The 24,882-nt window shown below is 40.8% G+C and overlaps 2 protein-coding genes across 19 annotated transcripts in view; one reads left to right on the top strand and one right to left on the bottom strand.

Moving 5' to 3' along the window:
- Positions 1–15,396, top strand: part of LRRC7 (leucine rich repeat containing 7) — a 108,917-nt gene extending 93,521 nt beyond the window's left edge. For both annotated transcript variants that reach the window (XM_060276820.1, XM_035122021.2), the window contains 4 exons: positions 1,848–2,063; positions 3,099–3,191; positions 5,320–5,394; positions 15,289–15,396. In XM_060276820.1, coding sequence (XP_060132803.1) covers positions 1,848–2,063; positions 3,099–3,191; positions 5,320–5,394; positions 15,289–15,396 — 492 coding nt within the window. The remainder of the gene's footprint in view (positions 1–1,847; positions 2,064–3,098; positions 3,192–5,319; positions 5,395–15,288) is intronic.
- Positions 3,186–24,882, bottom strand: part of LRRC40 (leucine rich repeat containing 40) — a 44,242-nt gene continuing 22,545 nt past the window's right edge. The window contains exons 15-18 of one of the 17 annotated variants that reach the window (XR_004692998.2): positions 14,954–15,045; positions 11,352–14,562; positions 9,816–9,902; positions 5,846–7,773 (exon numbers count right to left, since the gene is read on the bottom strand). Coding sequence is in view for 5 of the 17 variants with exons in the window: in XM_060276821.1 (XP_060132804.1) it covers positions 14,853–15,045 (193 nt within the window). In the remaining 12 variants the exon portion in view is untranslated. The other 16 variants (XR_004693002.2, XR_004693001.2, XR_004692997.2 and 13 more) reach the window with 16 other exon arrangements.

Here is a 24,882-nt window from a genome sequence, read left to right as displayed (position 1 = left end):
GCAAACAAAAAATCTATTAAAATGGATGAAAATTATTTACCTTTCACTCTGTTTTTGAGCATGCTGCTCTAGCAATACTGATTTCCTTTCATAGAATTTGACCTCAGGAGATTCATGTCTGCTATAGTTGCTGATGGTTTAAACATTGTGATTCATTTGAAACCAACTTCACAGTAAATTTTTGTAATAGTTAGACTTTAACTACTGATGTTGTTTATGACTATAGATCGCTTTTATATGATTATTTTAATATTTTATTATTTGCCCCTGGTGTGTGTATTTTCCTTGATTATTTTATAAACCACCCAGGGATCTAAACAGATGATAAAAGGTAAAGGTAAAGGGACCCCTGACCATTAGGTCCAGTCGTGACCGACTCTGGGGTTGCGCGCTCATCTCGCATTATTGGCCGAGGAAGCCGGCGTACAGCTTCCAGGTCATGTGGCCAGCATGACAAAGCCGCTTCTGGCAAACCAGAGCAGCACATGGAAACGCCGTTTACCTTCCCGCTGTAGCGGTACCTATTTATCTACTTGCAATTTGACGTGCTTTCGAACTGCTAGGTTGGCAGGAGCTGGGACCAAGCAACGGGAGCTCACCCCGTCACAGGGATTCAAACCGCCGACCTTCTGATCAGCAAGCCCTAGGCTCAGTGGTTTAACCACAGCGCCACCTGGGTCCCTAAACAGATGATAGATGGTTTAAAAATAAAATTAATAATGATGATGATAATAATACCTATTAAAGTATAAAATAGGGGAGGGCTCTTTGCTGACAGGGGAGGGCACTGGCAGCTGGTGATGTAGCACCTGAAGTTTCCAATATAACAGAAATGAGCCAACCTCCAACAGACCACTAGGCCAGGCATAGGCAACCTTGGCTCTCCAGATGTTTTGGAACTACAACTCCCATGATCCCTGACCACTGGCCATGTTAGCTAGGGTTCATGGGAGTTGTAGTTCCAAAACATCTGGAGAGCCAAGGTTGCCTATGCCTGCACTAGACCATCCCTAGAATACAGACCTCCTCTTCCTACTCTGCCGAGATCCTCCTCCAGATCAGATTCCTCTATGGCAGGCTTGGGCAAACTCAGTCCTCCAGATGTTTTGGGACTACAGCTCCCATCATCCCTAGCTAACAGGACCAGTGCTCAGGGATGATGGGAGTTGTAGTCCCAAAACATCTGGAGGGCCAAGTTTGCCCAAGCCTACTCTAGGGGTCCCAAGTTTTCATTCCTCAACCCACTGCAACCTTCCCCTAGGTCAGCTTCCTTGAGCTGTCTGAGCTTCTTCCACTCTTCCTCATCTGACTCCTCTCCATGGGACTCATGACAGGCATGATCCAACAGAAGTTATGTGTGATCCAGACTTTGCTTCCATTCAGCCTCTTCCTGCAGCCCCTAGTACTTCCTCCCATAGGGTTCTTGAACATTCAGAGCCCTTTGCAACAATGTGGGTGGTAGCCTGGAGATAGCAAAGAGAGGGGAATCCACAAAAGTCATCTCCCTGTTCTGCTGGCAGGATCTCTCCCCTGCATCTGAAGCCTTCCATGGATGGAAGGAGGATATTGTCACTCAGCTGAAGGTACCGGTACTAATATAAATAACAAATACGTTTATCCACTTACAGTAATGCTTCTGTTTAATAATTGATTTTCTATGCCTTACCATTCAAATATAGCTGAAGGATTGACTTTGGAAAAAGTCAGAACTTCATATGTTTATACTCAAGAGCTTGTGTGTGTGTGTGTGTGTGTGTGTGTGTGTGTGTGTGTGTGTATAAGTTTCAAGAAAAGTGCTTTTTTCAGTTTTCTAAATTTCTGGCCTAATGAGTTAATGTTACCCACAGGCAGGTAGCCATATCCAGACTCTGATGGGATCGCAAAGTCTACAACATCGAAGCCGTGAGCAGCCATATGAGAGCAACATGAATAAAGTGACCATCCAGCAGTATCAGCCACCACTGCCAATCCAGATCCCTTCTCAGAGCACTCGGGCACCACAAGCAGGGAGATGTGTCATTCAAACTAAAGGGCAGAGGAGTATGGATGGTTATCCAGAACAGGTGAGCATGCAGCAGAATGGCATGAGGATGAGAGATGTGAATGGAATTGTATGCAAGATGGCTCAAAAAGGTAGGTTTATTTTTTAAGTCTGTGAAAAAGTTTTCCTATTTATCGTTTTTTGAAATTGCTAAATAAAAAGGCATGTATGTGTAGATTATAAATCTCTGTTATCATGCATTACCTGCGAATTCATTATTTGTCTTTTTCATGTGATGAAGTCACTATGAGGGATTTTTTATTGTAGTAGTAGTGAGATTGGTGTGCTCCAAATTGTAACTCAACACTTCATAGGAATCCTTAATAATTTGTTGTAGAAACCTAGAAGGTGGTCATCCCAATGTGTCCTAAGCATTTGCAAAACCAAACAGTGGGACAACAAAAGTCAATTCATTGTGACTTCAGCATGTAACGATAACCATATTTTAAAAGGCCACGTGAGTCAGCCCAACAAAGTTAAGCAATTTATTTGATTAGACTGCTATTATGTTTGGATTCTAGTTATATTTATAGTTCCATAAAGGCAATGGAAATGTGATGGCTTCTTTCTATAGCTTATGTAGAATTTCCATTGTAAATAATATGGATTTGACCTGCTCAAAATTATTTTCAGTTTACTGGCATACAAGCGAAAATTTGAAATCTCATTTGCATCTCTATTTGCCAAATATGTTTTAACTATATCTGACTACATTTTGATGCCGGGGGGGGGGCGGAGTTTGAAGATTTTCCAAAACATTTCTTCTGCAGTTTTAATATATCTTAAAATTATCTTTTTATGTATTATGTTTCTAATTGTCATGAAACAAATAAGATTGCATCAGCTTTTTTAAGTAAGAAAAGCAATTTAAAGAGAATACGTCACAGTTGATTCAAACATTTTACATTGTATAACACAGTACGTCCACAAATAACCTTCTTAAATAAAAAAAATTAATCCTAGAATAGCCTCATTGACATTTGTCAGAAAATAACAAATTTGTGACAATTAATTAAATGCATGCATTTAAGCATCATTTTGTGTCTTTTACATCTAGTTTTGTGTGAGGATAGAAAAGAATCCAGGTCTTGGATTTAGTATCAGTGGAGGAATAAGTGGACAAGGAAATCCATTCAAACCTTCTGACAAGGTAAAGTAGTACCGGTAATTTCTTGCTTGAATTAGTGATCAAATAATGCAGTTTGAACATTTAAGGGTAGTTAAAGTCCAGATATTCATGACATCTGTTCCTTTGCTTGCAATTAAAATGTAATCAAGATAAGGAGCTGAAGAAAATAGGTTGACCTACTGTGTATTATGATCCCCAAATAATCTTTGGCTATGGATACATGTCATTGAATGTCTGCAAACGTGTTGCCAGCAAATTCTGGGATTGTAGAGACTGTAGGGGCTATCACTTTACACTTTTACAACTACCCTGATTAGTAAATGAGAATAGGGCATTCAGAAAGGCATTCAGCACTTATCCCACTTCTGCAGGGGTGATAAAAAATGCCTTGGGTCTCACGTGCTGATCTGAACTACCCAAAGGGCCATCAGGTTTGTTGAGTGGGGCAGCAGGAAGTGAAAAGTATGAACAGTTCCCTTCCTGGCCTCAGTTCTCGTTTCCTCCTTTCCACCCTTCATTGAGATTATGGCCTTAGACCAGCCTTCCCCAGCCTGGTGCCCTTCAAATGTTTGAGGCTACAATTCCTATCACCCCTGACCATTGGCCATACTGCCTGGGGCTGATCCAAAATATTTGGAGGGCACTTGGTTGTGGAAAGCTGCCTTAGACAAAGCAAGGGGTGGGGCCAGCCCTCCTCTTCCAAAGTTAGTTCTAGCTACTGTTCACCAAACTGGGCACACTTCCCTCTTCCCATACCAGAAGCGTTGCTTTTATTTTTCTTCATTCCCTCTCAAATCCAGCTTTTGGTTTAGGTGTGGGACAGGAAGTGTCAGTTTCCAAGGATAGGGTTATATAAACAGGAACTGGCTTCTCGTTGACTTCTACTAAATGATCTGGGACAAAATAAACAACTGCAATCTGGAATGGCAGTCAAGAAGGGCAAAAGCTGTTTCACTCTCTTCACACTGGCATCATCAGGGCAGGTGTAGCTCACCCATGGTGGTACTTCTGATTACGTACCTTTATGTAAATAGCTATCCATTCCCACCATATTTGATACCGAGTAACCTGCTCACCACTGATAGGGACCCTACGGGGGAAATATTCCTAAACCCCACCCCAAAGAAATTTGCAGTTACAGGAGAACCACAATAACTTCTGGACTTTTTATATAGATGAAATTTTAGATGTTTGTAAATGTTTTTTTCTATGGATTTTGAACTCAAATAAGCAGCAATATAATAGCATGAAAAAGCAATATGAGATATTTTGGAATGTATTCACCGTCAATAACAGTTTGCTATGCTGTTAGTTTATGAATTCTGACTAAGATGTATTCCACTAGCTCTACACTAAGCAAGATCTCATACTGTTTGAGCAAAAATGTTAATAGTAGCAATCATTTAGCATATAAAAATCATCAATCAATGCTAAAGCATTGATAAATGTACTGATTTTTACCTTATTTCTTTCTCTTCTAAAATTACTGGTTTGCCTCTAACACTAAACCAGGCATAGGCAAACACGGCCCTCCAGATGTTTTGGACCACTGGTCCTGTTAGCTAGGGATGATGGGAATTGTAGTCCCAAAACATCTGGAGGGCCAAGTTTGTCTATGCCTGCACTAAACCATGGCTTAAAGTCACCCTACATCATTTTCTTCAGAGGAATGAGCTGTAAACCATTTGTGGAAGCAGATTCAGTGCAGATCCATAGCTCTTCATTCTTAAAGACTCTTTCGTAAAAACAGTTGATGTTATGGAGGCAGATAAGCAAGATAAGGCCATAGGCAAGATAAAGCAGGGGGTCGTGTTTTGTGGCAGAGATCCAAATCACTACAGGGAGAACATACATATGTGCAGTAGGGCTTCAGAGGGCCTGCTTTCCAATCCATAACACTGAAAATAAGAATGCACCATGACATATATTTAATTCAGCAATGAACTGTTGGTTTGATCACAAGCTTCTTTTTCTAAATTATAAGTAGATGTTGTCTAGTACAGAACTTGTAATATTCAGCAAGTAGGCTGGATTCCAGCTAGTGTAGCACATAGGCATATTAATTATTGCAGTCCACTTAGTTCATATACAAACCTTGAGCCTAGTTCTTGGTTATAGTTTCCTAACCTCTGTTACTTCTGACTTATAGGGTATCTTTGTTACTAGGGTTCAGCCTGATGGACCAGCATCCAACCTGCTCCAGCCTGGTGATAAGATTATTCAAGTAAGCAAAATCTTTTAATTAACAAAAGCATGGATTCAGTGCAAATATTTCTTCACATGTGCATGCTACGGTATTGTTCTTTTCCCTGCCTTCCCATAGTAACCTTTAGATGACCTCAGGTGGGGATTCAGGTTTGGTAGGAATGGCAATGTGCACTGGTGAAAACGACCCCCTCGTGAGTAGGTGTGAGCCCAGTGGTGGAGAGGGTGGCTTAAGTAGTCTTCGGGGCCCATGAAGAAGCAAAATGGCTAGTGTGACAGAGACAAATTAGTTGCTTCCTTTGTGGGTTCAGGTACTTGTTACATCTCTGACCCAGTTGTGGAATTGATTCCGCAAGTTGAAGAATAACTTTTTTTACTTGATTTCCATGAAAAAACAATGTGAAGTTTGCCCAGCCTGAAGTTTTCCTAAATATATATATTGCTAACATACAGAACTTTGTGTTTTACTCCTTCATGTTGTGTGTGTGTGTGTGTGTGTGTTTGTTTTTGTTTTTTTTTTTTTGCATTGGCTCCATTTAAACTGAAGCCAGCTGGGGAGATGCCTGTGTGCAACTGATATCAGAAACAGTGTCAGAATCAGGGCAACGATCCACATCATTCTCTCCCTCAACTGTGATTTTGTGGTAATAAAATTGAAAATAACACAAAAGAGCCAAATATTTTTGAAGAACAGATTTTGTTTGATTTTTAGGTTATACAGTAATGAAATGTAGTATGACTAGATTGCAACCTCTGGGGTTTTTGAATATTTACAAAACCTTCGTACTAACACAGGGACACATCCAGTTTACTTTTCTTCATGCTCAAAACAAAACTGAAAATGTAGCTTAGACCATTGCTAATGACAGGGATGGTCCTAGGCAAGTTTCCCTTTTACAGTTCTTTTTTGTTTCTTTTTTTTATTTCTTTACACTTTTTCCATGCTTACTTTTCAATATTTGTTGCTGTTCTTCAATATTAAAATTAGAACATAGAAGAGATACTGTTAAAACATTTGATCAAAACAGATCATAGCAAAAATAATTTAGATACCTTGTACTGTAGTTTGCTCAAGGTTAACGCTTTCTGTCTGAGTCAGTTGTTTCTGCAATAATGAAAGGCAAGCCTGCAGGCAACTTTTTTCAGTGGTCATAGCCATATCAGAGGCATTCTGAAGCACCTTCTGGTTTCCACTGATTTCTCCCTCTGCAGAACAGGACAGTTGCAGAAGGATATTGGGCCTCAATATCTTTCCATTTCCTAGGGCACAATGATATGTCCACAACAGGGAAAGAGCCAGGGAGCATCCATGTGAATGTGCCTATTTTATTTATTGATCTTGCTGAGATAACAGTTATCATGGTGGTCACCTACTGAATCATAATTCACAATGGTCACCTGACACCAGTTTTGCCATTGCAACACATTCCATTATAAAGGGCATACCAGAAAAATAGTGTCAATTAAATAATAATTATTTTAAAGGGGTTTTGTTGCAATGTTTGGTTTAGCAGCATGGTTTACAGTTAGGTGATCATTAAGTTTGCAACTGTTTAACCACCAGCAGGACATGAAGCAGGGAGTTGTATGGAACAAGGAAGTCCTTAACTTGATAATTTGCTAGGTACCACAACAGATAAGTTTTGTGAACTGGCTCAGTGGCCCACGGAATGGCATTCGAATCCATAAGTACAACAACTCACTAAGTTTATACCAAATATATGATTATTGTGCAGCATTTGTTTCACTTTTATAAATGGCTTGTCTCTTTGACAATGGAACTTTTGTTAATGAAATAACAAAAACAAGCTCCTCTTGTGCTTGTTTCCCCCCATAGGCGCCTGTCATGCATCCTGCATTCATTCTCCTACTTTCTCACTTATTCATTTATCTGTACTGATATTGCACATCTCTTCTTCCTTCTCTCTTGTTCACTGTAGGCCCATCTCCTTTTCTCTATATATTAACAGAGCAAATGTTCTTGGTTTCTATAGAGAAATAGAAGGAAATCCACAAATGCTTTAAAAAAATAAACTTAACACCTGAATTTGCAAACAAAGGATATTTTCTACATTTGTTTCAGCTGTTATTTACTGTCAGCTTTATCTAATGATAGTATACTGTAACTAGTTTGATTACTGAAGTAACTTGTAGAGCATGTAATTTCCCTGGTGTTCTGTGAATCTGTGGATAACCTTAAGAGGGGAACAAGAATTTACTGGCATACCTGGATTGGAACTCTGGCCACTGCAAAACAACTTCAGAGGGGTGTGCAATTTTCACGGCAGAGAAGTTGCAGGAGAGGAGAGATAGGTGATGTGAATTTAGCAGCTTTCCCCTCCTTCCTCAGCTGTTTCTTCACTGCAGCCCCAGCCCCACTGTATTTGGCAACCCCAGTCTGAGGAAGAGAGGGAAGTGGAGGGCAGGAAAAGGGTTGAGCACCCGCACCTACTTGCCACTTCTCCCTTGAAAATCGTACCCTCCTTTTGTTTTCAGCTTTTAAGTAGCAACTGGCTGTCCAGACCTTTATCTGCTGTTGAACACCTAGTTTATCCTAACAAGGTTATTTGAAGCTCCCAAATATAATTCACCTTCCCCCTTACATTCCCTTAATATGGTGGAAAAATGAGTTCCATGTTCCAGGATTCTAATCACCAAAGGGACTTCCTACAAGTCTTATTGTGCAGAGAGCTGGCCCGCCTATGAGGCAGGGTAAGTCAGTCACTCGAGAAGAAGCCCTTATGCAGTTTGCCCCCTCCCCATCATGGGGGCAGCAGCAGGGCACTTTGCCTCAGGTGCCAAAATGCTTCAGGCTGCCCCTGGTAGTACAAGCTTGAAATAGGGCACAAGAGGTTGAGCAACCTACAGTGGCTCAAGTCAATGTGATTTGGTATGTTCTAAGATGCTGAGAGACTGGAAACCTCTAAGGTAGTACGGTAGTTGGGAATGAGGTTTGTAAGATATCTGGTGAAGCACAAAACAGATACAAAGTGTGCACTAGGCCCTGGAGGCTGCAGGGTTCACTGGTGCAGCAAGGATGAGTTTGATCTTTGTGTTCTCGCCACAAAAACTTGCCACAATATACTCAAGTGGCACACAAGCACTTGACGAGGATGTGTGTACGCCAGAGAAACTCCTTTGTCAGTTTAACAGAGGCTGTATGACGCTTAAGGAATTTTGAGTTGCTACCTAGGATAGCAGTCGGAAAATAATTTTCATTGCATAAATTAGTTGTGACAACTTCAGGTCTTACTAAATCATATGGTAAGTCAGAAAGCTGAAGCAACACCATCATATTGCCATAGGTGATGTATATTAAAAAGATAATGATGGGAATAATTCAACTTCCTGAATATTTCAACCTCAGCATATATCTCTGAAATAGTATTTCATTTCAGCGTAAAAGTAATTAAGGGAATTGCATACTTTGCATGAATTCTCGTGATACCGTTTTAGCTATTCACTTACTGTAAGTCCTAAAATTTTATTAGAGTATTTTGCTCACTAGAAATATCAACAAGAAAAAATATTCTGAGGTCCTATGCTGCGTTTTAACCACTGTTAGAGAGCTACGGTTAAAGGCAAAACTGCAAGTGACATGGGAGAATAAAGACTGGATTTCCTGATATTTATTATTATTATTAATAACAACAACAAATAATTAGAATTGAATGGGATCAGAAACATAAAGTATAGATTTATCTTTCTCATTTCAGGGCTAATTTTAGCTGGCAGAAGGGCTGCTGTAATTGGGAAAATGACGTTGCAAGGAAATGTCACTGCTTAGCCCCCCTCCCAAATACCCCAGTTGCCCACATTCTTCAAGAAGGGCAGAAACAAAAACTGGATAGAGTGGCACTGGAAGTTGCTTCTACGCATGCTCTGCCCATTTCCAAAATGGCCGCAGCGCCAGAAATCACTTCTGCACATGTCTAAAGACTCCAGACATGTGCAGAAGGAGCCTCCCCGGGCCGGTAAGAATCCGGGGAATTTACGAGGGTTTTTAAAATCCGGGCTGCCAGCGGGAAATGGCTGGGAAAACGGGGGTTTCCCGGGGAATACGGGAAACCTGGCAGCTATGATCATAATCCAGTGTTAACTTTTCCAAAATCCGAGGCAATAATTCAACCTTTTACTAAATCGTTTCTGCCTTCCAGCAGGAACACCTTGCGCTCTGGCCCCCTGAACGCATCCCCTCCCCTCAGTGTGGGCAGGATTGCATCCCACGTCACTCTGGGGGAATATCCTGGCCACCCCACCGACAGAGCCACCAATCCGGTGGCTCTTGGGGGGGGCGTGGGTGGGACAATGTAAACTCCGGTGGGAGGCTAGCTCAGCCCCTTTTGCCTCGCGATTCTCCCTCCCTCCCTTTAGGCTGGCCCATTGCCCTTGCTTTGGACTTCACTCGTCTGTTTTGAAATGGGGGCCAGGTCATCTTACCTTTAGAGCAGCAACTTGCCGCCTCACCATCACTCCCCTCCGCTGTGTTTCACCTCAGCTGAGTTTCAGAGCTGGAAGTTAACTCAGCTGTGAGAGAAGTGCTTAAGTAAGTGGCTGGGGGAGGTACACAGCAAAAGTTCAGCTTCCCTTACACACCTGTACAGCTCCAACTCAAACCTGCTATTTATGACTGGGGTCAAGTTGAGCTTAAACAAATAGGTCTGTCACCATCACATCTAGTGATGAATATAACCTTTTTCCACGGGAACTCGCCTCTGGCATGAAACCAACGCAGAATTATTAATGCTAAACTATCAAGCACATCCGTGTCATGTGAACTAAACTGTTACATGTGTTCCTTAGCATATGGATTGTGTCGTGGGTTTTCAGTATAAACTGCTGGCATTCAAGTACCAAGAAAGCAGGCAGTGGCAAAGTAGCCAAACCACAGCCACAATACTTTCCTTTTTCAGATTTCAGAACCTGGTTATTACCCTGACTACTGGTCAACAAACCTGGGGTGGCTTCATGGTAAGTCTCAAAATGGGTATAAATTTGAAGTATTTTTTTTTGTAAACCAAAGTTAGCAAATGAGGTTCTGAAATATATTTGTTCTTATTACAGATGGCACTGAGTACACATGAAGCACTGGATATCTCTTAAAGCCAGTTTCAAAATCCAGGGTCTTGTTCCCTGAAAAAAACAATGCCTCACTCAATCTGCTATAATGCATCATCAAACGTCTGAGTTAAGGAACTTGAGATATAAATATATATTGTTTGCCTGCCTCATGTATTGATATAGATCATCAACAAAGAACTTTTTTTCATCACAAGACTAACTTCTGATTCTTTTTATGACAAATATGTCAATAACGCCCGCGATATAAAGTAATTGAAGCTGTTTCAAGTAAACCCATATCTCAAGGCCAAACCATAGGAAAATGGAACATGTATTCCCAACCCCAGAAGTCCAGCATGCAGTTCTTATGAAAGGCAACTACTTTTTAGGTTTATGTTGGAAAGGAATCATATATGATCATTATCAGAGCTCTGTTTAAATTACCATCTTTCACTACATTGGAAACATAATACTTTTGACATAAAATACTGCTATCAATACCCTATCCATGGCATACATTGGTATCTGTAAGGAAACAATCTTGTGAGCTTAAAGTGTAATGGTGGCCCTTCAAGGTGGAACCAAGTAGGCTTGGATGCACTAACTACACCTTACCTTTGAAAATTGAATGGGTCTATGTTTCACTGTAATTCTAATTTGGATTTTTATGCTTTCAATAGAATTATAATTTATGTGCCCTTTAATTCTGCCCTTAATAATCCATTTGATTTAGGATTCCTTTTTCTGCCCCCATTTGTACCACCACCCTCTAGCATGTGCTATTATACCAGTGAATCCTTAAGAACTCATGTTTGTATACTTTTGTAGCCAACTGCATCTAATTATCAGGTAAAGGTTGTAAAAGGAGGAGGGCTGAAAGCTTGCTTATAAGGTAAATCACTCCTGCCAACGTACCATGTGTCAGATGATCCACACTGCATGTTTAGGAATCATGTTCTGATCTTTTGATGTACCCCTTGGATAAAAAAAAAAACATTGTTATTGGCCCTTTGCACTGCATCATGTTCAGGTAAACAGAACCAAAAATAATAATGGGTTCACTCATTTTCAGCCAGCAATCCATCTGAATCCCCCCCCCCCCAAAGACCAATAGGATTACTCTGGAGGTAACCGGATGGAGAAATGTGCCCTGTTAAGAGTTTTTCAGTCCTTCAGTTGGAAGCCAAAATTAGGCCATCAGGATACGAGAAAGGGACATGCAGACAGATGTTTTGCACTTAAGGCCATTTACTGCAACATGACAGACTATCAGCCTTTACAGAAAACAAACAAATCTAAAATCTAAATGGAGTCCAGCTTCAGGCTGGCTCTCAGAAAATATGCCTCTGAGGTTTTGCACACTAAATCCAAGGCTTTGTTGAATGTCTTTGATCTGTCTGGAATTTGTACTCTTTCTCTTAAATTATTTTCCTGCTATTTGTTAAAACATTTAAATTAATAAAAGAATTTTCTCTTTAGTGTGTGGGCTCTCTGTTCGTTATATTTTTTCTTATTCCTTGCCTACCTGATTATGCTTATACTTTCAACACTGTGTTGCAACTTTATGAGTTCCCCCCCACTACCACTCTGTACACACAGACGTAATTAAAGACCCTAAACTAGTCATCTCCTTGGAGGCATGGAAAGATCTCGCACACATCCTGTGCTTCACCATCTACAGGTGCTTCTCTGATTAAATACGGGGGACAGCTCTCTGCATAATGAAGGAAGTAAATGTGGAAGCCTGGACATGCAGTTCTGTGTACATAATTCTGTATATGAATTACGGCAACTGTATCTGTTGGGAATCAAAAAGTGCCTTAGGGATGCCAATCAGCTCATTCGGATTTTTTCTTTTGAATGGCTGCCCTTCACACCATATCACTTGGTGAGTTACTGTGGCTCAGTGCCTAGTGTGTTAGATTTAGGTTGGGGAAGATCTAAACCAAAATCCTCACTATCTTGGGTTTTCTTTGTCTGTGTTTTGGGGTGCGGGGGGTGCGGAAGGAGAAGCATGCATACAGCAATGAGGTCTTTGGAGGAAAAGATGGGATAAAGCATGTAGTATCATACATACCTTTTAAAATAGCTCTATTATAATTGCAGTTTGCAAAGGCAGATGATCTTGGACTCCTTTGGGAGGTGGGGAGGATAAAACTGAATAAATGTGGGTTGTGCTATTCAGTAACACAGATTCAAATACACTAGGCTAGATTCCAGCCACCGAAACCCCCAACATTGTTTTAAACTGTTTTTCCAGGACAGCCTGACATACATTTCTAGCTTTTCTTGTCAAAAATTTTGACTAAAGTATTTGTAAATGAGTGAGCATTTCTACAATGCTGGTCACCAGACTTGAGTTTAGAAGAAGCAATAGGGAAATGAATTAAGACCCTCTTATGAAAATAATACTGGGCCTGTTCAGATATGGTTTGACCATCATTTGGCTTGTTTCATTCCCACTCGTATGCTCTGATTTATTTCCTTATCTTCTTGGCTTGAGTAAACCAGTTTTCATCCAAGCCAGAATTGGAATTCACAGATTGTGAAGTAAATAATGATGTGCGCAAACCAAGGAGGATGGAAATTTGAACATGAGAGGGAAAGTTCCACCAGCCAGATCATGATTTGGCCATTATCTCCCAACTCTGGTACTAAAGAAATGCCAACGACCTTGGGGAAAGGACTGGCATTTGTGATGTCTCTTGGAAAACATTGGATTTGCTCTTACAGGCATATAAAATGAACTGAAATATCTGATAAGGGTTTGTTTGGTTACTTTTTACCAAAGTTTAACTTCTGTAGATGATGGTTTGAACTATGGCGCAGCATGCAATAAATATGCTTAATTCATGCATACAATGAATGAAAATCAGTAACTGGTAAATTATATTAATATGCAAGAAATAAAATTGTCAACTGTTTCAACTATTTTAGAATGTTAAGAATGAAAAAGTAAAGTAGTAATAAAAAATCCTAAAATAAACAATCAAATTCTGAATCTGTTACGATTTAATTTTGCTGAATCTAATACAATGGTACCTCTACTTACAAATAACTCTACTTACGAATAGAGCTCCGTCCGCCATCTTGGATGTGGTTTAGATAGGATTTTTTCTACTTACGATTTTTTTCTCCCAATGCATTCCTATGGGATTCAACTTACAATTTTTTTCGACTTACAAATGTGCGTTCAGAACGCATTAAATTCGTAAGTAGAGGTACCACTGTATAGATATGAGTATGATGCACAATGAATGGCTATTCTGAAAAGAGAACTCAAAAAGATATTTCAGTGCCTGAATTACTATTACTAGAAAGAAACCTAAATATATTCTGAAGCTCAGGCATATTAATAACTAGTGCAGACTGTGAGGGGAATATATTGGTAACTCCAGCAAAGCAAGTGACATATCTTCCTAAAATTATGTTCTGCAGACATCTTGGTCAGTTCTGACACCATTGAGGTAGCTTCTGTTTACTGCATATGAAATGCTAATCTGGATTAAGGAGGCTAAATGGGGGTGGGCAAACTGGTTATATGGCATATACTTGGGTCAATATGTTGAAGTCAAGATCTCCAGGTTTCTTCTAACTCAGATGCTTTGAAAGCAATTACCATCCCAAGCAAAGTCTCAGTTTTTCCTTAACAGACCCTTAAATTTCCACAAATGCTATATACCTAATCTTGTCACCTTCACAGAACATTTTCAGGTCTTAACTGAAGTCTTATATAAACTGCATTGCATTCTGACTTGGATGAAATCTTCAGGGTATGAGACCTTGAAGAATGAAAAATATTTCCTTTTGATGTGACGAACATAAGAGCTTTGCTAATCTGGACTGGCATTGTATTTGATGACTTGTAGAACAGAGCATATTACACACGTGTACAATTGTATACATTAACAAGTAATCTTAACAGGGAAATTTGGATTCCTGAGAAAGTTGGTTTTCATTTTCTAAGCTTTTATGTGTTACAGATAAAATCATGGAAATAGGCAAAACATGTTTGTTCTGTAATCCATGGCCTGTGTACCTGCTTGGCATCTCAAAACAGTATCTTACCCTTCTTCTTCAATACTGTCACTTCTTTTTTTCATTCTCTGTTCCTGGTGTCTTTGCTCTGAAACAAAATCAATTATGAAAATGTGTTAATCCGTGGAGTACATAGGTATTCTCAGCGTTAAGCTTGGCTTTTGTACAAGGGCTCCGCATGCTCAAACATGCCCAATTTATAAATTATAGTTGCTGTCATTGAATAGTTGTTCTTTTCACAAACGCCGGCCTAAACCTCACACAGCACTTAAGGATCTCTTTGGCTTACAGATCACCAGCGTTAGTGCCGATGTGGAAGGCAGGACTGACCAAACTCAAGCGCTCTGAACTCATGCTTGCAGTTAGCTCTCTTTCACACTAACACACTATTAGGTAATGTGAATTAGTCCAACCAGGATAGCACTCATCCAAGTAGAAGAGTTGCGGGTTGTAGTTATTTATTGTTATGAGACACTTACATACACAGAAACCAATGTGATCAGGATGGAAACCTGAGTAGCTTCTTTCCGAGAGCAAGTCTCCTTGCTGAATTGAGGCAGATTCCTGGAAACTGAAAATTATAAACCCAAATAAATTGGTATAGGTGGAAATAAACAAGAGAGCAATAGATGACTACACCATTATGGGGTTGCATAGACTTTTGGAAAACCAAAATTTGAATGGAGCTTTTACTGGGGTAACTTCTCAGCTGATTTTTATACACTTGTAGGATTTCAGTTGATTTTATAGCTGTATTTCCCATGTAGCCACAATGGATATCTAGTTATAATTTTTTCTCTTTTGTCTGTTACAGGCAAATGGACACAGTTTTGTACATATGGAACATGAAAAAGCTGTACTACTACTGAAGAGTTTCCAGAATACAGTAGACCTAGTTATTCAACGTGAGCTTACTGTCTAAATATTTTTTATAAATAGTAAAATATGTCTAGCCAGATCTAATGTTTAATTAAATAAAAATTTATATACATATATATATATAAATAAATGAATATATATATATATATATATATATAGGAGGGAAATTGCCAATTGCTGGACCAATGGCAAACATAGTGCCAAATGTATAATAATATATGTTAGTACTGATCATTGGGAGGGATACCTATATAAATGTAACTTCCATGGGATTACATATTAGTTCTCATTGTAAGCCTTTGTGCATTGGTACCAGCTTTTTTCAAGATGATTTTAATTATTTCTAGATGTCATGTGATTTCAGAACACAGAAGCACACACAAGCTATTTACTAATTATTCTGTCCATCAAAACACAGGCTGCGTGCACAACACACCTTTAAAAGACATGACACCCACCTACCCCAATAGCCTTGTGAGGGATAAACTACCATTTCCAGGATACTCTGGGGGAAGCATGCCCATTTAAGGTAGTGTGTGTACCCAGCCAAAGCCTCAAAGTTTTTCATGGCTTTAGAAAGAAAACTATTTAAAACTGTAATTCCCACAAAGTCTATCTTAAGTGAAATATAATGGATTATTAAATAGTATTTTTATAGACACTTAAAATGAAATCTATATATAAATTAAACCTGTAGTCCTATATCCACTTACCTGAGAATGAATTCCATTGCACGTAATGGGGGTTTCTTCTGAGGAGACATTTATAGAATTGCACTTTAAAACTTTTGGGCCTGATACAACTAAATATTTGCACTAGCAGGAGACAGTGCAATGAGCTCTGCTAGTGCAACAGGGCTCCCCCCCCCTATTTCTGGACACCCAATCAGCTGGGGGGGGTAGAGGAGAGGGAGATCTTTCTGACTGGCAAGCAAAAATGCTTGCGCTGCCATTACAAATGTAATGGTGAGACACTGAATTCCTCCCTTTGCCTTTTTAAATTTCATGGGTGGTGTTCAACTGTTTTGCTCAGAGTAGTAATGTCTAAGTTAATCATTTTCATTTATTGCAATGCATCTATTCTGAGTAAAACGTAACCGAATAGCATCCAATGCCTTACATCAGGGGTGTCAAACTCAAATTCATCGGGGGCCGCATCAGCAGTTTGGTCACCCTCAAAGGGCCGGTTGTATCTGTAGGACTATGTGTCCACTCTTTATTATCATAAATTATTGTCTCCATTAATCACAAACATGTATTCACTTTCCCATCTCTCCTGAAATTGCCTTCCCTCTGCATCAACTTTTCTTTTCTTGGGCATTTTTGAGTTATTTGATTGTAGTTTATGGTCCTTATACCACTGTAAAGTGACACGGATATATCCAAAGTCTACCGCTCAGACTTTTAAGCAGAATAATAAGCAGACCCCCCCCCCCTATCATAGAATCATAGAGTTGGAAGAGACCACAAGGGCCATCCAGTCCAACTCCCTGCCAAGCAGGAAACACCATCAAAGCATTCTTGACATATGCCTGTCAAGCCTCTGCTTAAAGACCTCCAAAGAAGGAGACTCCACCACACTCCTTGGTAGTAAATTCCACTGCCAAACAGCTCTTACTGTCAGGAGTTTGATGAAATAGCAATTTGCTGAGTTTTGTTTTAATTTTAGTAGAGCACTGGTTTCCAAGGGATAAACAAAATGATGAGTTTGGTCACGTCTAAGGTTTGAACTCATAATTCAATAAAAGGAGACCGATAAATTATCACATGCGAAGCTACAACAGAAACCGTAAGCACAGATAATTCTGTGTCAGCACATAGTCAAACATACGTTGGGTTTTTTTCACTGCCAAAGCAAAGAGACACACCAGCTTTGCATGCCTATGTTAAATTCCATCCCTGCTGCTGCAAAAAAACTCAATTCCAAGACCCCATGGCCCTGCCTGGATGTGTATCCTACTTTACAGTAAATAGTTCTCTGTTGGAAGGAGTCCTCTATTTGAAATGCTGTCCTGCCCATACCTAGTTTAAACATAAAGAACCATAAGAAGGGAGAGCAGAGATTCTGAAGATTAACAATCAGCACTTGACCAGGCAGACTGAGCATATATACCTGGTCACAGCTTTGCCCGCTATGGTGACATTTATTGTTTTTCTATTTAAATTAGTAATTGTTTCTGAATTAACATTTATACATACGTAAATTTTAGGCAAATCTGTGTTCTCTTTTTGTGAGTGTACCAATGGTCTCTGTGTGTATCAATGGTCTTTTTTCTCCCCTCATGGTTCCTCATTCACCTGGAACTTTAGGATCAGGTGCATATTCTGACCACCTTCCATACATTTAGGTGACCCTGCTCTTGAGGGGGAGGTGGTATTCCTTCCGAAAGAACAGTGGCTTTCAAAGTGTATTCTGAGGGATGCTGGGGCTTCTTTGAAATTTACCAGAGGTTTGTAGTGATGGACAAGATTCCCTGAAAGACAAGGGGGGGAAGGAGGGGGGAATATTTGGATGCAGCCTTATTATCTGTTACACTACTTGCGTGACCTCATCGATTTTGTCATTCACATGTGTTGCTTAGGGGAGTTTGGATTTTAAATCGCATGATGGAGTCACAAGCAAAAATCATCCTTGTGACCTTATTCAAAATGACATTTGAGCATGGAATTAAGTTGCTATAAAGTTGGCAAAGAGATTGGTGCTGTTTCAGAATAAATTGCATGTACTTAGCAAAATAAAAAAATTCCTTCAGTAGCACCTTAAAGACCAACTAAGTTTATATTTTGGTATGAGCTTTCGTGTGCATGCACACGAAAGCTCATACCAAAATATAAACTTAGTTGGTCTTTAAGGTGCTACTGAAGGAATTTTTTTATTTTGCTTCGACTCAGACCAACACGGCTACCTACCTGCATGTACTTAGTTGGCGTCTAGGGTTATTAGCAGAATGGCTGCATGCCCTGAATTTGGCTGAGGAATTTGCCATCATTACAACCCTTTTTCAAGACATGTTTATTTTGCTGTAATTAGGAGACTGGCTGCACAGATGCACCTGCTTTTCAACAGCACATTTATATAGGATTCTTCCTTATGCCTGATGGGACCTCAACAGCACAAGTACAGGCTAAGAAATATGCACAGGGAGCATATTGCTTTGCATTTAGCACTGGGAAGGGGGTGGATTCTGCCTGCAGTGCAGAAGAATGGGAACCTGTCAGGTGAACACGCTTAAACTATAGGGATTTTTGAAAGTAAATTTCATATTTACAGCAGCTAAAACAAACAAAAATCCCGGCCTCCGGCCCGCCCGCTGCTGTGAGGCGCTTGGGAGAAGTGTGAATTCTGAAATACAATTAATTTTTGGTTTGTGTATTGCTTCCAGAAGCACAAATTAGGTAGGTTCACATTGCAATGTAAACTGAACAGTATTTCTCCTCCACCTCTACCGGGTATTTCCACTACTTTCCCTCTTACTCCCTATCCTAGGGTGACCTTGGGCTAGTTCTCAGCCTAACCTACCTCACAGGGTTGTTGTGGGAATAAAATGGGGAGGAAGAATACAACACCTTCAGCAACTTGGAGAGAAAGTGGGATATAAAGGCAATAAAGAAAATTGAAGGGGGCATGTCTAGAGACTGCTCCCCTGAATGACCTGCCCCTGCAAGGAAGAAATACACACACAGGACTCCTTCACTTCACAAGATACTGTACACTTCAGACTGATGCCAACTGTGCCAAGGGGTGTGGACAATGCACAAGATAAGAATGCAAACAAAAAGGAGCCCCAGCCAATTGCAACTGACTGCACAATGCATGTTCTTGTTACACTCCTCCTTCGAATGCACCCAAGATGTATAAAACATGGACCCCTAGCACACGGCTGTTTTCAAACAAACAAAGAAACACACACACACACATCCCGACATGCTTCGCTGGCAACTGGGGCGCCTGTCCAAAAAACACACACCCTGAGGCTCCGCTGCCCACGTAGGCAGAAACACGAGCAGCCAACGTCAACGTGCATTTCCTTCTCTCTCTCTCTCTCTCTCTCACACACACACACACACAACCCATTCACATTATACGTGTCGCGCACGGGCGGTCGCCGAACCTCGCTCTGCCTGGGTGGGCGGTGGCGGGGGAGGAGGCGGAGGCGGCGTCTCCCCTTCCGAGGGGGTCCGAACCGGCTGCGAGGAGAAGCTGCCGAGGCAGCTGCGGCAAAACGGGCGGCCAGGGCCCTGAGGCGGGCAGCGCCGCGGCCCGCAGGCGCACCGGGGCCCTCCGCCCTCCGCCGCCTCTTTCTCCTCAGGCCCGCCCTGGCACCGCCTCCTCCGGCCCCGTCGCAGGAGCGAAGGCGGCGGCGGAGACCCCGCGGCCCGGACGCCGAGCGCCGCCGCCGCCGCCGCCACCATTTTCTCACGCCACCATTTCTCACGCCACCATTTTCTCACGGCGTGAGGGGAGGAAAACGAGCCCCCGCGTCGGCCACGCCCACCTCCTCCAGTCAGAGGAGCGGGCCGTGAAGGAGGCTCCTGCTGTTGCTGCTGCTGCTGCTGCTGCTGTATATAAGTGACGCCGCAGCCGCTGCCCTTTCCCCCCACCCCCACCCCAGCTTTCACAAGCGACGTTCACTTTTTGCGCTGGGTTTTCCCGTTTCCCTCATGTTACACGGCTGCTGCTGTTGGGGGCACAGGCTCGCCTAAGTGAACGCGCCGGGCCTGGGCGAGTGGCCGGTGGGCAGGCGGGCGGGCCACATCGCGAGGTCTGGCGGCGGGCGGGCGGCGGGCCACATCACAAGGTCTGGCGGGCCGGATTTGGCCCGCGGGCCTTGTGTCTGACACCCGTGCCTTACATGATTAATTTAAGGTACTCCCTGAGCTGGGAGAGGGTGTCAAACATGCAAAACTGAGCTTCAATGTGTATAATATTATTTGAAAAGCTCATCTCCTGCCCTTCATATGTATTTGCATCACTCAGGGTAGCTTGAAATAATACAACCATATAAACCAATACAACAAAGACAGGCAGAGCTGAAGATGATGATAAGATGCACCACACAGCAGACGTAAGATATAGTGAGATATGATCATAGAATCATAGAGTTGGAAGAGACCACAAGGGCCATCCAGTCTAACCCCCTGCCAAGCAGGAAACACCATCAAAGCATTCTTGACATATGCCTGTCAAGCCTCTGCTTAAAGACCTCCAAAGAAGGAGATTCCACCACACTCCTTGGTAGCAAATTCCACTGCCGAACAGCTCTTACTGTCAGGAAGTTATACAATGAGGTAATATAATGTGGGTATGGCCACAGAGGTGGTGTTTTTTTGCCACTTCCCATCCAATATTCAATGTTCAGCCTGGAACATGACATGGAAGGGAACCTTCAAAGCAAATCTTAGGCAGCAGGCAACCTAGGAGGGGGAGAGATGGTCCCTCAGGTATCCTTTTGGGCAAGGATGAGGAACCTCTTTGTCTGGCCCTCAGATTCTCCCCAGGCCACACACTGCCCAACTAGAATGTGTCTCTGAGCTGTGCTAAGGCCTCTTGCTTGCCTGGAGAGAAAAAGGTGTGTGTGTGGGGGGGTGCCTGTGTAAACCTCTGCCTTTCTCATGGGTTTGCATGGCTGGAATGTAGTCAAGTGTACAATAGTCTCACATCCTTTGTTCAGCCCACTTTGGCCTCTGGCCCCACCCACCACTACCATGTGGCCCCATGAGATAATGCAGCCCTCAGTTTGAAAAAGGTTCACCATGCTTGCTGTTAGAGGTCCCAAGATAATTAATAGAACTTTGAATTGTGTTCAGAAATGAATTAGCAAGAAGGGGATTTGCTATTTCTTACCACAATCATAAGGACGCGGGTGGCGCTGTGGTCTAAACCACAGAGCCTAGGGCTTGCCGATCAGAAGGTTGGCGGTTTGAATCCCCGTGACAGGGTAAACTCCTGTTGTTCAGTCCCAGCTCCTGCCCACCTAGCAGTGTAGGAGTTAATCCACAAGGTGACCATTAATGAAGGGGAATAGTGTGCAAATCACTTAATATTGCTTATCAATAGAAGAACCATTACGGTAACTAATTAAAAGTGGTTTAGCCCTAATGTAATTCAGTTCTTTTAGCACTTTACACCAGCAATAACATTTCTGAATATACATTATAATTAAACTATTTAAAATATTTATATGACACCTTCTCCTAAGTGTCATATAATGAATGAAATATAAAACCATAAAATAACTCAGGATAGCCTTACAACTAAACAGAATGTGGTTTCAGCTCAACTGTTTTATCAAAACAGATAATGATGACAGGTTGCTTAAGTAACAAGTGGGGATAAAGTTGATCTACCTGCCATGGAAGCCAGGGAGGTGGCCTGGGAATCATATGTTCTTGCTCTTTGTTTCATAGCAAGAATGGAGAATAAGATGTTATTGTTTTTGCATGCTGTCGGCCTGTAGTGACCTTTGAATCCCAGATCAATGATCTAAAACTTCAAATGCTATGAAACTTACTAGTCCTCCTATCCAGATGGGGATCCTATGCTTTAAAATTCATTTGTTTTCATTTTTGATAATGATTTAAAAACACAGTGAAATCCAAAAATTGACATTTATTCTACAGTTCTTTAGAATTTGACTCTGCTGCATTGGTTGCCATGGTACCAGTTCTGTTAGCAACGGTTCTTAAAGGTTTATTTACCAACTCTCACCTTAGAGCTACACTGTAAGTAAAATAAAGGGGAAGGCTGACATTCCTTCAATTCAGCACAACAGCTGTTCAGGAAAACATAATGTGTATGGAGCATCACTACATGGAGGCAGTGACACAAGCTTGTTATGTATCTATGCAGGCAGGCAGAACATACACTTGTGGGGGAAAACTCAAAGTATTTGATTAAAAACGGTAGGTGGCAAGTACTCTTAAGAGTCTTGTGCTTTTCTCTCATAAGAGTGGGAATGCCTCTTGCGGTATAGACGTTTGCTCTTACAATTGCATGCATTAATAAATTCAAAAGCTTCTTGGTTTGGAACCATTGTTCTTACCCATATGCAAATTTTAATTTATATATGAGCTATAACACATGACCACCAGACTACTCAGGCAACCACTATAATTAAGACTCAAAGTCATGTGTTCTGCTGCAGCAATTGCAGAAGCCCTATGACTACAAATATAGGCAGTCAAAATGTAACTTCTGCCGTTATTGGGTTTGCCACTATACTCATCTCTTTCTTCCCTCATGGAACTCAAGTCAGCATACTTCTTGTTTCCATGTGATCTCTCATCAGAGCCTCACACCCTTTCTCAGTGATGCTGCTTCCATTTTGGAACCAAAACCACCCCTCCACGATACCTAAATCTTGTTAAGTTTTAGATACAGTATCTGTTAATTCACACAGACACATAGCAAGATCTGATGCCAGCATTGATATTTTTAGGTGGCTGGCTCTATGCCTCATTTTGGTAACTATATTATGAATTTGAAACTTCTGTTGTAACCCACCCAAAAAAATATGTGACTGGATGAGAAATGTTTCCCCAAAAAGGGCAGACTTCTTAGCTACATTGGTTGCATGAAGTCCCTCTGGATGGTGCCCTGTGTGACCAGTGCTGTTTTTCTAGAAAAAGAGATGCTGGAACTCACCATGAATGCCTCCCTTCTTCTCTTATGATGGCAATGGCACCCACCTGAGAGGTGCCAGAACTGGGTTCCAGTGAGTTCTGGCTGGAAAAAAGCCCTGCTTGTGACAAATTTATAAATAAAAGATGGAACAGTGGTTAATTTGAAAACAAAAACCTATTATAAACCTTGTGCCTAGAAAGCTATTGGAATGAAAGCTATTTTCCACAAAGGATAGAGTGTTCTTTATCCTACCACTCTCAGCTTTCCTTTCTTGCAGCAAGCAGTGCCTACCCATTTACCAAACTAAAACCAGTAGTTTCAGCATTGTACAGAGCTAACTTGTGAGTGTACTGACTTCTGTGTCTGACTAGAATACATGCCTATCTAAGAAATAATCGTGCAAATCACAGAAATATAAGCAAAATGCTAATCTGCTCACCTCCCTGCTAATGTTCAGAATGTATCATTGAAAACAGCAACAGTGTTTAGTAACATTGATTCGGGTTTTCCATGTTTACAGCTTTCATGTACTTTTGGGGCAAAATTAAGATGTAACTCAAACAGTGACTTATACTTTCACAAAACATTTTTTCTTCCTTTAGGAATTGCTGTTGAATATTTTCAGTTCCATTTTTTTCCTTTGCTCATGGTCTTCATTATTGCATTGTGTTCCAAGTGTGAGATAAGAATAAAATCTATTTCTAAACCAGTAATTTGGATTGGATTCACGTGTAGAGAAGGTGGGTTAATGAACAACAAGGACAGTTTTTGCTATATCCAACAACAATGGTAGTTATATTTGCGCAGCCCAATACTGACACCCAAAGGCAAAGCCTAATTTTCCTCAGCACACACATTTTTAATAGCCAGATTTCTAACGCTCTATACAAAAGCAGAATTTTAACTCAGACTTTTAGAATGAGTCGTCCTTACTAGTCTTTTTGAACTTTTCAGATGTGCATTAAGTCAAACACAAAACATGTATAATACACCCCATTTTACTCTATCTAGCATTTCCATGCCCTCTTGTAAAAGCTTTTATTCTTAACATCAAGAAGCCACACCAGTTCAGCACAAGAGGCTGAATTTTTATAAACTGGGGCCTTTCCTGCCTCTTTGCTAGCTTAGGTGGCTTAACACTGGGCAAGTTGAAGACTTATTAAGTTACATTTTTCTACTTGTGAGTACTGTAATCAAGTCAAAAACAACTTACTTTATTACAAATTTTACCATTTTATAAAACACATGTTTAATTATAGAGATAGCTGTATTGTAATTAATATTTTGAGACAATTGTGATTTTGAGCATAAATTATATACAGAACTGTCATTTTTGTATGTGTTACAAAGATTGCTATATGACGAACTGTACTTTTCAGTTTAATTACAATATTATTGTAAATATGGCTGAATGAAGAACCACTTACTACTCTATGAACATAGATTGTGAATGTATTTCAATGTCTTTGCAGTATACAGATTTACTGAACTTGGAAGCTGCTTCATTTTACGTGCAAAAAGGTACTTTAAAGCTATATTTTAAATCTATTGATTCAGTGAAATCAATTATCTTTCATTTGCACATGCAGGTGGTATCACTCCCATTTTAATTTGTGTATTGACACTAACTGGTAAGGTGCATATTGTGTCTAGAATGCATTTTGCAGATGCTTTCTGTACATAAAAAGAATACAGGGACTCAAACAATGCTGTGCAGCGTATAGCAGAGCCATTTTCGGCTTTGATGTACTCAACCTTTTTCAGTATTAAAAAAAGTGTTTTGAATAATATATTTAAAAGTCTATTGTATAAATAAAGGCACCTTATTGTAAGTACTTTGTGCGGGAGTCTTGCAATCACTTTTTTTTTAAGACAACTATTTCACTTTTGCTAATTCATAGAAACA

The sequence above is a fragment of the Zootoca vivipara genome, chromosome 7 (genome assembly GCF_963506605.1).
Source record: "Zootoca vivipara chromosome 7, rZooViv1.1, whole genome shotgun sequence".
NCBI classification, from domain to species: Eukaryota; Metazoa; Chordata; class Lepidosauria; order Squamata; family Lacertidae; genus Zootoca; species Zootoca vivipara.
Note: the sequence above shows the minus strand (reverse complement) of the source record. Positions and strands in the feature narration are given on the sequence as shown.